Below are 15,666 nucleotides of genomic sequence, written 5' to 3' on the forward strand. Positions count from 1 at the left end.
GTGCTTCTTTGTGTTTTCTTTTCAACAGAATTTCCATTTACATCTTATAAATTCATTCATTTTTCAGATGCAAGTATAACCAACTTTTTTTTAGAGAGTATTATAATTAAAAGGACACAAGTGCAACTAATGTGACATTTATTGTGGCAACGTTTCACTCTCCAGGAGCTTTATCAAGCCATTACAAACAATACATGGACACAGAGGGTATATAAAGGCCCTCTGTGTCCATGTATTGTTTGTAATGGCTTGATAAAGCTCCTGGAGAGCGAAACGTTGCCACAATAAATGTCACATTAGTTGCACTTGTGTCCTTTGACTTTACATATTGTCGGTAATTCTACCAACTTTATTACAGTATTATAATTATTATTATTATATTCACAAAGAAATTCTAAAAAGATGTGGGACTTTCAGCATTTTTTGCCCGAGACATGTTTGAGCTAATGATAAAGCATTATGGCCCTGGGCAGCAGGTGTTCCCTGTTCCAGTAATCATGATTCCTTCCACCCACTCTAATACAAACTTGACACTGAAAATGATCTGATGCACTAAAAACCTACTGAATAATGAATGGTATGATCATACTCATCTGGACAAGTCTGAAGTATGATGGATGTGTAGAATTTGTACATATCTCCTCTGATGATGGTGATGATGATAATGATAAAAATAATGATGAGGATGATGTATGATAAAATAGATATAATCAAATGAGTGAACCACATTGGTGATGCAGGAATGTTGATTCTTTTGTGACAAGCAAGTGAGTTTCTCAAATTGTCCTTATTCACAAAATTTTAAATTCAAAGGTTAATTCAAATTGTTGTACAACTATATTAAAATTATTTATGAAAAAATTTGCCAAAGAGTAATATAACCCTGAATTACTGCAAAATACTGTACAAAAAATATATATAAATATATACAGATACCAGTAGCTGTCTGTAAAGTGAAACATACACTATAACTTTCTCAATATTAATATATAAATAAATGGGAAAAGTAAACTGATCACCAAGGAAGCTACCAATGTATCAACAAACCTGAACACCATAATTCCTCATATGAACTTATGAACTAGACACCCAGTGCACGAAAAAAATATATTACTGGAAGTTGTCCCAACCACCGCTGCTACCCTCACCTCTGCCTTTTCCCCATGACTTTCCTCCCCTACTCCGCCCTCGTTGAAAGTCACCTCCTCTACTTCTTCCTCTTTGGAAATCTCCCCTTCCACCCCTTCCTCCAAACTGGAAATCCCCTCCTCTAAATGATCTTCCACGTCCTCTCCAAGAGCTTCCCCGTCCACCATGACCACCAAAATTTCCTTCTTCATTGTCCCACCCTCCTTCCTGGTTATTATTAAAGTTTCCACCTTTACCATTCCATGAGCTATCATCAGTATGCCAATTGCTACCACTCCCACCCCTGTCCACACCCCTACCTCCACCTCTATCTCCACCCCCACCACCACCACCATGATCTATTCCCATTCCTCCCACTCCTCCTCCCCTACCTCCTGGACTATCATCCAAGCCGCCTCCTTGCATTCCTCCTCTTCCTCGCCAGTGATTAGGTCTACTCCAGTTTCCACGTTCATCCTCATCAAAGTTTCCAAAGTCCTTAAAGCCTCCTCTACCTCTTCCTCTACTACGACCTCGAACCCAGCTTTGGCCTCTGTCCTCCATGTTACCTCTTTCTCCACCATCATTATTAATATTGCTATCACCATTATTTTGGTTTTCATAACCCCAATCGTTTTCAAAGGTTTGATCACCATGTTCATTTGTGAATCTTGATCCGCTCATTCCTGAACCAAAGCCAGCTCTAGAACTTCCTCTATGAGACCAATTTCCTCGTTGTCCTCCACGGGTAAATCCTGCATCAGAATGGCCTCTGAAGTTTCCTCTTGAAGTGTTGAAGTTGCGAGGGCCAGGTTGGAAGTTATTGTTATTGTTATTGCTATTGCTACTGGTGTTAGTGTTCTGAGTGTTCTGTTCGCCAAACTGACCCTGGAATCCTCCACTCTTTTTCTCTGTAGACTCTTCACTGCTGTAAATAAGAATTCAAGTTTAAAAAATGTTACTATTGAATTAAAACTAACCTTATTTGAATATGCATATTTACAATTATGGCATGAGGAAAACTATTATTGTGTAAAATATGAAAATATCAAGGAAAGATAAAATGGTTTGTGCATTGTTGTTTCTGTGAAAAGCAAGTCTTTATTTTGACATCCTCACCTGAAATACTTATGTTTTTAATCACACTCTCATACCTTTTTTCATGGAATACTGAACAATTTTTTTTCTCAACACACAAGCCAAGGCAGGGTGATCCAAAAAAGAAAGAAACACTTTCACCATCACTCACACATAATCACCGTCTTTGCAGAGGCACTCAGATATGAGAATTTAGATGTCATTCCAAACAGCCAATATCCCAAACCTTTCCTTTACGGTGTAAGCATTGTACTTCCCACCTCCAGGACTCAAGTCTGGCAAACTGGTTTCCCTGAATCCCTTCATAAAATATTACCCTGCTCACACTCCAACAGCTCGTCAGGTCCCAAAAACCATTCACCTCCATTCACTCCTAACACACTCACACATTCCTGCTGCATGTCCAAGCCCCTTGCACACAAAACCTCTTCTACCACTTCCCTCCATCCTTTCCTAGGATGACCCCCACCCCTCCTCCCCCCCTCTACACATTTATAGACCCTCCAAATCATGCTATTTTGCTCCATCCTCTCTAAATGACCAAACCACCTCAATAACCTCTCTTCAGCCCTCTGAATAATACTTTTAGTGCATGAATTTGGTAGGGTGTGCAACAGAAGAAAATTAAAAGTGAATACAGGAAAGAGTAAGGTTATGAGGATAACTAAAATATTAGGTGATGAAATATTGGATATCAGATTGGAGGGAGAGAGTATGGAGGAAGTGAATGTATTCAGATATTTGGGAGTGGACGTGTCAGCGGATGGGTCTATGAAGGATGAGGTGAATCATAGAACTGATGAGGGAAAAAGGGTGAGTGGTGCACTTAGGAGTCTGTGGAGACAAAGAACTTTGTCCTTGGAGGCAAAGAGAGGAATGTATGAGAGTATAGTTTTACCAACACTCTTATATGGGTGTGAAGCATGGGTGATGAATGTTGCAGCGAGGAGAAGGCTGGAGGCAGTGGAGATGTCATGTCTGAGGGCAATGTGTGGTGTGAATATAATGCAGAGAATTCGTAGTTTGGAAGTTAGGAGGAGGTGCGGGATTACCAAAACTGTTGTCCAGAGGGCTGAGGAAGGGTTGTTGAGGTGGTTCGGACATGTAGAGAGAATGGAGCGAAACAGAATGACTTCAAGAGTGTATCAGTCTGTAGTGGAAGGAAGGCAGGGTAGGGGTCGGCCTAGGAAAGGTTGGAGGGAGGGGGTAAAGGTTTTGTGTGCGAGGGGCTTGGACTTCCAGCAGGCGTGCGTGAGCGTGTTTGGTAGGAGTGAATGGAGATGAATGGTTTTTAATACTTGACGTGCTGTTGGAGTGTGAGCAAAGTAACATTTATGAAGGGGTTCAGGGAAACCGGCAGGCCGGATTTGAGTCCTGGAGATGGGAAGTACAGTGCCTGCACTCTGAAGGAGGGGTGTTAATGTTGCAGCTTAAAAACCGTAGTGTAAAGCACCCTTCTGGCAAGACAGTGATGGAGTGAATGATGGTGAAAGTTTTTCTTTTTCGGGCCACCCTGCCTTGGTGGGAATCGGCCAGTGTGATAATAAAAATATAAAATAAGTAACTACACACCTCCTAATTTCCACACAACAAATTCTCTGCATAATATTTACACCACACTGCCTTTAGACATGACATGTCTACTGCCTCCAGCCTCCTCCTCGCTGCAGCATTTACAACCCATGCTTCACACCCATATAAAAGAGTTTGTACCACTATACTCTCATTTTTTTTTTTCAACAAGTCGGCCATCTCCCACAGAGGCAGGGTGACCCAAAAAAGAAAGAAAATCCCCAAAAAGAAAAATACTTTCATCATCATTCAACACTTTCACCTCACTCACACATAATCACTGTTTTTGCAGAGGTGCTCAGAACACAACAGTTTAGAAGCATATACGTATAAAGATACACAACATATCCCTCCAAACTGCTAATAACCCGAAACACCTCCTTTAGAGTGCAGGCATTGAACTTCCCATTTCCAGGACTCAAGTCCGGCTATATAAAAATAACCGGTTTCCCTGAATCCCTTCACTAAATATTACCCTGCTCACACTCCAACAGATCGTCAGGTCCCAAATACCATTCGTCTCCATTCACTCCTATCAAACACACTCATGCACGCCTGCTGGAAGTCCAAGCCCCTCGCCCACAAAACCTCCCTTACCCCCTTCCTTCCAACCTTTACGAGGACAACCCCTACCCCGCCTTCCTTCTCCTACAGATTTGAATGCTCTCCATGTCATTCTACTTTGATCCATTCTCTCTAAATGACCAAACCAACTCAACAACCCCTCTTCAGCCCTCTGACTAATACTTTTATTAACTCTACACCTTCTCCTAATTTCCACACTCCGAATTTTCTGCATAATATTTACACCGCACATTGCCCTTAGACAGGACATCTCCACTGCCTCCAACCGCCTCCTCGCTGCTGCATTCACAACCCAAGCTTCACACCCATATAAGAGTGTTGGTACTACTATACTTTCATACATTCCCTTTTTTGCCTCCATAGATAACATTTTTTGACTCCATATATACCTCAACGCACCACTCGCCTTTTTTCCCTCATCAATTCTATGATTAACCTCATCCTTCATAAATCCATCTGCCGACACGTCGACTCCCAAGTATCTAAAAACACTCACTTCTTCCATACTCCTCCTCCCCAATTTGATATCCAATTTTTCTTTATCTAAATCATTTGATACCCTCATCACCTTACTCTTTTCTATGTTCACTTTCAACTTTCTACCTTTACACACACTCCCAAACTCATCCACTAACCTTTGCAATTTTTCTTTAGAATCTCCCATAAGCACAGTATCATCAGCAAAAAGTAACTGTGTCAATTCCCATTTTGTATTTGATTCCCCATAATTTAATCCCACCCCTCTCCTGAACACCCTAGCATTTACTTCTTTTACAACCCCATCTATAAATATATTAAACAACCATGGTGACATTACACACCCCTGTCTAAGACCTACTTTTACCGGGAAGTAGTCTCCCTCTCTTCTACACACCCTAACCTGAGCTTCTACACACCCTAACCTGAGCCTCACTATCCTCATAAAAACTCTTTACAGCATTTAGTAACTTACCACCTATTCCATACACTTGCAACATCTGCCACATTGCTCCCCTATCCACTCTATCATATGCCTTTTCTAAATCAATAAATGCAATAAAAACTTCCTTACCTTTATCTAAATACTGTTCACATATATGCTTCAATGTAAACACTTGATCTACACATCCCCTACCCACTCTGAAACCTCCTTGCTCATCCGCAATCCTACATTCTGTCTTACCTCTAATTCTTTCAATTATGACCCTACCGTACATTTTTCCTGGTATACTCAGTAAACTTATTCCTCTATAATTTTTACAATCTCTTTTGTCCCCCTTCCCTTCATATAAAGGGACTATACATGCTCTCCGCCAATCCCTATGTACCTTCCCCTCTTTCATACATTTATTAAACAAAAGTACCAACCACTCCAACACTATATCCCCCCTGCTTTTAACATTTCTGTCATGATCCCATCAGTTCCAGCTGCTTTACCCCCTTTCATTCTATGTAATGCCTCACGTACCTCCCCCACACTTACATTCTGCTCTTCTTCACTCCTAAAAGATGGTATACCTCCCTGGCCAGTGCATGAAATTACCACCTCCCTTTCTTCCTCAACATTTAAAAGTTCCTCAAAATATTCTTGCCATCTACCTAATACTTACCTCTCCCCATCTACTAACTCACCTACTCTGTTTTAACTGACAAATCCATACGTTCCCTAGGCTTTCTTAACTTGTTTAACTCACTCCAAAATTTTTTCTTATTTTCATTAAAATTTCTTGGCAGTGCCTCTCCCACTCTATCATCTGCTCTCCTTTTGCACTCTCTCACCACTCTCTTCACCTTTCTTTTACTCTCCATATACTCTGCTCTTCTTATAACACTTCTGCTTTGTAAAAACCTCTCATAAGCTACCTTTTTCTCTTTTATCACACCCTTTACTTCATCATTCCACCAATCACTCCTCTTCCCTCTTGCCCCCACCCTTCTATAACCACAAACTTCTACCCCACATTCTAATACTGCATTTTTAAAACTCATCCAACCCTCTTCAACCCCCCCACTACTCATCTTTGCACTAGCCCACCTTTCTGCCAATAGTCGCTTATATCTCACCCGAACTCCCTCCTCCCTTAGTTTATACACTTTCACTTCCCTCCTACTTGTTGTTGCCACCTTCCTCTTGTCCCATCTACCTCTTACTCTAACTGTAGCTACAACTAAATAATGATTGAATATATCAGTTGCCCCTCTATAAACATGTACATCCTGGAACCTACCCATCAACCTTTTATCCACCAATACATAATCTAACAAACTACTTTCATTACGTGCTACATCATACCTTGTATATTTATTTATCCTCTTTTTCATAAAATATGAATTACTTATTACCAAATCTCTTTCTACACAAAGCTCAATTTAAGGCTCCCCATTTACATTTACCCCTGGCACCCCAAATTTACCTACTACTCCCTCCACAACATTTTTACTCACTTTAGCATTGAAATCCCCAACCACAAGTACTCTCACACTTGGTTCAAAACTCCCCACGCATTCACTCTCATATACTCTCATATACACTCACATATACTCTCATACATTTCCTTATTTGCTTCCATGGACGACATTTTTTTGTCTTCACAGATACCTCAATGCACCACTCACCTTTTTTCCTTCATCAATTCTATGGTTAACCTCATCCTTCATGAACCCATCTGCTGACAAATCTACTACCAAATATCTGAACACATTCACTTCTTCCATACTCCCTCCCTCCAATGTGATATCCAATTTTTGTTTACCTAACTCACTGATACCCTCATCACCTAACTCACTGATACCCTCATCACCTCACTCTTATGTACATTCACCTTCAACTTTCATCCTTTACACACCCCTCCCAAACTTGTCCACTAACCTTTGTAACTTCTCTTTAGACTTTCCCAAAAGCACAGAATCTGCAAAAAGTAACTGAGACGACTCCCATTTTGTGTTTAATTACCATAATTTAAATCCACCCCCTCCCCAACACCCTAGCATTTACTTCATTTACAACCCCATCTATAAATATATAAAACAACCATGGTGACATTACACAGCCCTGTCAAAGGCCTACACACCCTAACCTGAGCCTCAATATCCTCATAAAAACTCTTTACAGCATTTAGAAACTTACTACATAATCCATACACTTGAAACATCTGCCACATTGCTCCCCTATCCACCCTATCATATGCCTTTTCTAAATCCATTAATGAAATAAAAGTTCCCTACCTTTATCTAAATACTGTTCACTTATATGCAATGTAAACACTTGATCTATACATCCCCTACCCATTCTAAAGTCTCCTTATTCATCTGTAATCCTGCTCTCTGTATTATCTCTAATTCTTTCAATAATAACCCTACCAAACACTTTAACTAGTATACTCAGAAAACTTATTCCCCTATAATTTTTACAATCTCTTGTCTCCACCTTCCCTTTGTATAAAAAACTACAGTGGACCCCCACTTATCGGCCGTAATCCGTTCCAGAAGGTCAGCCAATAACCGAAATGGCCGATAACCGAATTAATATTTCCCATAAGAATTAATGGAAATACAATTAATCCATTCCAAACAAAAATATTCACAAAAAAATAATTTTTTTTAAAAATTATGTAAGTATTACATACCTTTATTGAAGGTTAATGCTGGTTTCTGGAAGATAGGGAAAAGGACAGAGGGAGGAGTTAGTGTTTGGAAGGGGAACCCCCCTCCATAAAGACTTTAGGTAGCAAAGCCTTCTCTGGGGTTACTTCCCTTCTCTGTCTTTTAATGCCATTAGGACCAGCTTGAGAGTCAATGGACCCCTGTCTCACAAAATAACTGCCCAGAGTGCTCTGCTTCTGGTGTCTCTTTAAGATTTCCCTGAAGTGGGACAGGGTTTTGTCACTAAACATGTTGCAAATATGGCTTGTTTCAGCTTTGTCAGGGTGGTGTTTCTCTACAAAAGCTTGCACCCTAGTCCACATTGCACACACCTCTTTACTCTACAAAAGCTTGCACCCTAGTCCACACTGCACACACCTCTTTAATCTCTGAAGAAGGCACCTCCTTCACGCCCTCTTCCTCCACTTCTGAAGCAAGTTAGTCAGCCACAGTCTGTTGCTGTTCAAGTTGAAGCTCTTGCAGCTCTTCAGTGGTAAGCTCTTCCCTGTGGTCCTCCACCAATTCTTCCACATCCTCGCCACTCACCTCCCACCCCAGGGACTTCCCCAGTGCCACAACAGAGTCCACAGGGTCAGCAGGGTCAGGGTCAGGGTCAGGGTGAGCCTCAAACCCTTCAAAATCCCTCTCTTGGACACAATCTGGCCACAGTTTTCTCCAAGCAGAGTTCAAAGTCCTGGAAGTCACTCCCTCCCAAGCATTACCTAGAGGGCATATGCAATGGAGGATAGTGAAATGATTCCTCCAGAACTCTCTTAGGGTCAACTGAGTGTCCGAGGTCACTTCAAAGCACTTCTGAAACACTGCTTTTGTGTAGAGTTTTTGAAGTTAGAAATAACCTGCTGGCCCATGGACTGGAGGAGAGGAGTGGTGTTAGGAGGCAAGAACTTCACTGTGATGAAACTTAAGTCCCTAAACACTTGGTCTTGCAAGTATGGAGGATGTGCAGGAGCATTGTCCAGTAACAGGAGGCACTTGAGTGGCAATTTTTTTTCCAGGAGGTATTTTTTCACACTTGGGCCAAACACATCATCAACCCACTCTAAAAATTTGCCTTGTGACCCATGCCTTATGATTAGCTTTCCACATCACACACAATCTATTCTTCATGACATTGTTTTTCTTGAACACTCTGGGATTTTCCGAGTGATACACAAGTAAAGGCTTCACTTTGAAATCCCCACTAGCATTACCACACAACAAAAGAGTAAGCCTGTCTTTCATAGGTATGTGTCTTGGCAGTGCCTTTTCCTCCTGAGTAATGTAGGTCCTGCTTGGCATTTTTTTCCAAAACAGGCCTGTTTCGTCACAATTGAACACTTGTTGGGGTTTGAATCCTTCAGCCTTTACATAGTCCTGGAATTCGTGAACATACTTTTCAGCTGCACATTTGTCAGAACTTGCAGCCTCACCATGCCTTACAACACTGTGTATGCCACTATGCTTCTTAAATCTATCAAACCATCCTTTGCTGGCCCTAAATTCACAAACTGCAGCACTTGTTCCAAGCATTTTCTTTGCAAGATCCTCATGCAACTGCTTTGCCTTCTCACAAATGATCGACTCCACAACACTGTCTCCCACTAATTCTTTTTTCTTAATCCACAATAATAATAACTTTTCCATCTCTTCCATTATTGGTGGCTTTGGTTTAGTTAGAAAAGTTACTCCTTTTGGAACATTAGCATCTTTGATTTGTTCTTTCTTTGCCAGGATGGATGTAATTGTTGATTTATTCTTGCTGTACATCCTGGCAAGTTCCACCACCTTCATACCACTCTCAAACTTTTCTATCACTTCACGCTTAAATTCCATGGTGTTTCTCACTTTCTTTACCACAGGAACTTTACTAGGAACTTTCTTTGGAGCCATCTTTACTTATTTCACAGTTGCACTGCAAGAAAAACCATTAAAAACAATGGTAAACAAACGAAATGTTTGGATGTATGAGCAGAAGCTTCCTCAGCCACCGAGAGACAAAGCCAAACTGAAGGGCAAGCTGCCCCAGCTGGCGGATGGATGCATCCAAAATGGCTGATAACCAAGCGAACAGCCAATAACCGGGCGCCGAAAAACCCGCCGATAACCGAGTTAGCCGATAACCAAACCGGCCTATAACCAGGGGGCCACTGTGTACATACTCTCTGCCAATCCCTAGGTACCTTCCCCTCTTTCATTCATTATTGAACAAAAGTACCAACCACTCCAAAATTATATCCCCTCTCACCTAGTTTTTAACATTTCTGTCATGATCCTATCAGTTCTAGCTACTTTACCCACTTTCATTCTACCTAATGCCTCACACACCTCCCCCACACTCACATCCAGCTCTTCTTCACTCCTAAAAGATGTCATACCTCCCTGGCCAATGCATGAAATTAATGCCTTCCTCTCATCATCAACATCAGTTCCTTAAAAATATTCCTGCCATCCTCCCAATACCTCCAACTCACCACTCACTAACTCCCCTATTCTGTTTTTAACTGTCAAATCTATTTGCTACCTAGGTTTTCTTAAGTTATTTATCTCACTTCAAAATTTTTCTTATTCTCACAAAAATTTTCTGATAGCACTTTACCCACTCTATCATTTGCTTTCCTTTTGCACTCTCTCATCACTTTCTTCACCTCTCTATTACTCTCCATATATTCCCCCCTTCTTATATCACTTCTGCTTTGTAAAAACTTCTCATAAGCAAACTTTTTCTCTTTTATTACATCCTTTACCTCATCATTCCACCAATCATTCTTCTTTCCTCCTACACCTACCCTTCTATAGCCACAAACTTCTGCTCCGCATTCTAACAATGCATTTTTAAAACTATCCCACCCCTCTTCAACCCCCACACTACATATATGCTCACTAGCCCACCTTTCTCCTAACAGTTGCTTCTATCTCACTCTAATTTCCCTTAGTTGGCAAATTTTCACCTCTCCCTAACTTGCTGTTGCCATTTTCCTCTTGCCTCATATACCTCTTACTCTAACTGTAACTACAACCAAATAACACTCACTCTTGTTCCCTACCACCTTTATTCAGCATCTCACCAATTTCACTTATACCAGAAATACTTTAAGTTTATGTTCTCTTTGTTATCATCTCATTTTATTCCTCTCCCCTAAACTTTCTTTTTCATTTCAACACATTAGCTGTCTCCCACTGAGGGGGGTGATCTCTCAGAAATGGAAACAAATTCACCATCTCTCATTCAACAGCTGTCTTGTCATAAGTGTGCAGACATAACAATTCAAATGATCCTCCAAATCGTAACATTTCCATCCATCCACTTCATCAACATGCAGCACTGTGCTTCCCACCTCAGGGATTCAAGTTTGGCTAAGTGGTTTCCTTGATACCTTCATAAATGTTATCTTGCTCACACTCAAGAGTATGTCAAGCCATAAAAAACATTCATCTTCATTCAGTCCAATCTAACAAGCTCATACAAGCCTTCTGGATGCTCCAGCTCATAGTACTCAAAACCCTCCTTTACCCTCTCCCTCCAACCCTTCCTAGGATGACCCCAACACCTCCTTCCTTCCACCTCAGATTTATACACCCTCCTAATCACCATCTGCCTCATCCTTTCTTAAATGCCCAAGCCACCTCAGCAACCCCTTCTCAGCCTTCTGATTCTTGTAATTCCCCCACTCTGCAGTCTAAGGATAATATTTACTCCATACATGACATCAACTGCCTCCATCTTAACTCCTTACTGCAACATTTTAAAGCCAATGCTTCTCCCCCGTATAAAAGTGTTGGTACTGTACCACTATACTCTGGTATATTTACCAATTTGCCTCCACACATAAATTTCTTTCTTTCCATAAATGCCTCAACTAACAAAGATTTTTCTTCACACAAATCAATATTACAGGTTAAGAGCTGTTATCCTACCTCAGTTCATTTCAAAACCTGGAGTTATCTAAGGTACTCTACCATCCCATTGAATGCCCTCTTCTACTGTATAGATCAGTTTCTCTCTCATAGACTCATCTGCCAATATGTCTAGTCCCAATTATGTAAATACATTCGCTTCCATACTCTCTCTATCCAAATCTGATAATTAATGTTTCACTGTCCGCACTTTTTTTACCTTGCCTTTTTCTGTATCCACTTTTAATTTCCTTCATTTACATAGCCTCTGAAACTCTTCCACCAATCTTTGCAACTTTTCTTCAGAATTTCCTAAAAGTACTGTGTCACCAGCAAAGCAAAACTGATAGTTCCCATTTTGTATAAGGGTCATTATCTTTTAATCCCACACTTCTCCCTAACACCCAAGCATTCACTTCTTTTACAACCCTATTCCTTCACTGATACATTATATATAATTGTGAAGTGCCTTGTTTCAAACAATGTGCTGTTTGAATATATAATGCTTGTAAAATGATGTAAAAAACTTATGTCAGCGAGAAAATAGTTTGCTCTATGTTCCTTTCTTTAAGTACCCTTTTTTAGAAATGCTTCACCAATTTACAGTATGAACTGCCTCTATGTAGATTTGATCTAAATTAAGAAAATAATTAAGGTTTCACAAAAAATCTGAATATAATACTTATTCTCTTACTTAGCACTAGGATTAAGGAGTTGATTCTTCTCCTTTATGAGTTTTCTAGCAAATTCATAGTCACCCGTTATTTCTGCTATGGCCTCTTCCTCCTCCATTGTAGTAAAGGCATTCTGAATAACATCACCTGCCACTTTTTCTGTAAATCCAATAATTTATTAAAAATTTTATTTTTGCCAAATGATAAAACAATTTCTTTATGAACTAATATACTCTTTGTCTACAAATTTATTTATTTTCTATCAATATTCACCTTTCTGTATATCACTGAACATTATCTACTTTCACTACTGTGTGGCTAAGTTTGTGTCCTGAGTAGAACAACACAGTTAAGAATGCAGATTACAGAAATCCCTTTGATAATTGGCTAAACCATTCATAAATCTACCTTACAAATGGCAAAATAGGAAACAAATTTGTAAAGAAACAATCTAGTGTCAGTACTGAAGAGAATGAAAGGGCTCAATAAATCACAGGAAGAGAGGCATAGCTTGTTAATTAACCCGTAAACGGTCCAAACGTATATATACGTTCACTACTGTACTGCCCCAACTTTTTTGAGAAAAAAAAATTGTTGTTTTTTAATAGGAAAAAAAAAAGCATATGGTACCCAGGCATCCCCAATTATTTTAATATGGTGCACAGTGAGTGCTCACACCCATTCTCACATGTCTAGGTGACTCAGGCTTATCGTGGCAATGTTAAATGTAGGACACATAAAACGTATATATACGTTTGGGGCACTAGCGGTAAAAACGTATATATATACGTTTGGACCGTTTACGGGTTAAAGGAATATGAACTGCATATAATTTATTAAGGAACAAGAGCAAAGGAAAAAAATCAAATGTTTCAGGAAACAAAATCATAGATGTTGGAAATGGTAAGTAATACTAACAAGTTGATGAGTAAGACACATGTGCAAAAGATGGGTATTTTTACTGTTGAAATGTTTTGCCTACATGGATGGCAAAAATCTTCTCTGGACTGAGGGACTGACCACCTCAAATTATTTCTTTAAGGTTGATGGACTGAGTACATCATCTTTACCTCACCACTACTACTGTCTATGATACATTCTCCTCTGTATTAGACTTAAGAAGCTTACCACATATGTGAAACATTTCAACATTAAAGATACCTAGCTGTTGCACATGTGTCTTACTCATCAAAATCATATATTACAATAAATTTTCTTTAAGAATTAAAAGGATAAATTTAATAATGGAGCAAAATAGGTTGACAAAAAAATTATAAATCTGAGGTGAAAGGAAGCTGGTGAAGGAAATATCTGAGGAAAAGCTGGAAAGAGAATGTGAAGAAGGTTTTGAGAGGTAGGGGAAAGAACAAATATGGGTGTGTGTGTCAGATCAGAGCGAGTAGATGCAAGTGATTGTTGGATGGTGAGAATGGTAATAACTATGAAGGAATTCAAGGAAATTGGTTAGCTGAACTTGAGTTTCAAAAGTAGAAAGTATAATGCTTGCAACCTTGAGCTCAGGCTAATCCACTAAGTCAGGAGTAGCCTGCCTTGGTGGGAAATGACTGATGTATTAAACAATGGGTTCTCACTCTACATGGCAGATTGGAGTAGCTACTCCAGAAGATGAATGACTATAAACAAGGAGTAAACCCTGTATTTAACAGACGTCAGAAATTATTTATTATTTTTTTATTATCACACTGGCCGATTCCCACCAAGGCAGGGTGGCCCGAAAAAGAAAAACTTTCACCATCATTCACTCCATCACTGTCTTGCCAGAAGGGTGCTTTACACTACAGTTTTTAAACTGCAACATTAACACCCCTCCTTCAGAGTGCAGGCACTGTACTTCCCATCTCCAGGACTCAAGTCCGGCCTGCCGGTTTCCCTGAACCCCTTCATAAATGTTACTTTGCTCACACTCCAACAGCACGTCAAGTATTAAAAACCATTCGTCTCCATTCACTCCTATCAAACACGCTCACGCACGCCTGCTGGAAGTCCAAGCCCCTCGCACACAAAACCTCCTTTACCCCCTCCCTCCAACCTTTCCTAGGCCGACCCCTACCCCGCCTTCCTTCCACTACAGACTGATACACTCTTGAAGTCATTCTGTTTCGCTCCATTCTCTCTACATGTCCGAACCACCTCAACAACCCTTCCTCAGCCCTCTGGACAACAGTTTTGGTAATCCCGCACCTCCTCCTAACTTCCAAACTACGAATTCTCTGCATTATATTCACACCACACATTGCCCTCAGACATGACATCTCCACTGCCTCCAGCCTTCTCCTCGCTGCAACATTCATCACCCATGCTTCACACCCATATAAGAGTGTTGGTAAAACTATACTCTCATACATTCCCCTCTTTGCCTCTAAGGACAAAGTTCTTTGTCTCCACAGACTCCTAAGTGCACCACTCACCCTTTTCCCCTCATCAATTCTATGATTCACCTCATCCTTCATAGACCCATCCGCTGACACGTCCACTCCCAAATATCTGAATACATTCACCTCCTCCATACTCTCTCCCTCCAATCTGATATCCAATCTTTCATCACCTAATATTTTTGTTATCCTCATAACCTTACTCTTTCCTGTATTCACTTTTAATTTTCTTCTTTTGCACACCCTACCAAATTCATCCACCAATCTCTGCAACTTCTCTTCAGAATCTCCCAAGAGCACAGTGTCATCAGCAAAGAGCAACTGTGACAACTCCCACTTTATGTGTGATTCTTTATCTTTTAACTCCACGCCTCTTGTCAAGACCCTCGCATTTACTTCTCTTACAACCCCATCTATAAATATATTAAACAACCACGGTGACATCACACATCCTTGTCTAAGGCCTACTTTTACTGGGAAATAATTTCCCTCTTTCCTATGTACTCTAACTTGAGCCTCACTATCCTCGTAAAAACTCTTCACTGCTTTCAGTAACCTACCTCCTACACCATACACCTGCAACATCTGCCACATTGCCCCCTATCCACCCTGTCATACGCCTTTTCCAAATCCATAAATGCCACAAAGACCTCTTTAGCCTTATCTAAATACTGTTCACTTATATGTTTCACTGTAAACAC

The 15,666-nt window shown here is 40.3% G+C and overlaps 1 protein-coding gene across 1 annotated transcript in view; it reads right to left on the reverse strand.

Moving 5' to 3' along the window:
* Positions 1–494: 494 nt before the first annotated feature.
* Positions 495–15,666, reverse strand: part of Wdr33 (WD repeat domain 33) — a 162,561-nt gene continuing 147,389 nt past the window's right edge. Inside the window, exons 11-12 of the mRNA XM_070079498.1 lie at positions 12,593–12,731; positions 495–2,056 (exon numbers count right to left, since the gene is read on the reverse strand). Coding sequence (XP_069935599.1) covers positions 1,111–2,056; positions 12,593–12,731 — 1,085 coding nt within the window. The 3' untranslated portion in view covers positions 495–1,110. The remainder of the gene's footprint in view (positions 2,057–12,592; positions 12,732–15,666) is intronic.

This window comes from Cherax quadricarinatus, chromosome 6 (assembly GCF_038502225.1).
Source record: "Cherax quadricarinatus isolate ZL_2023a chromosome 6, ASM3850222v1, whole genome shotgun sequence".
NCBI lineage: Eukaryota > Metazoa > Arthropoda > Malacostraca > Decapoda > Parastacidae > Cherax > Cherax quadricarinatus.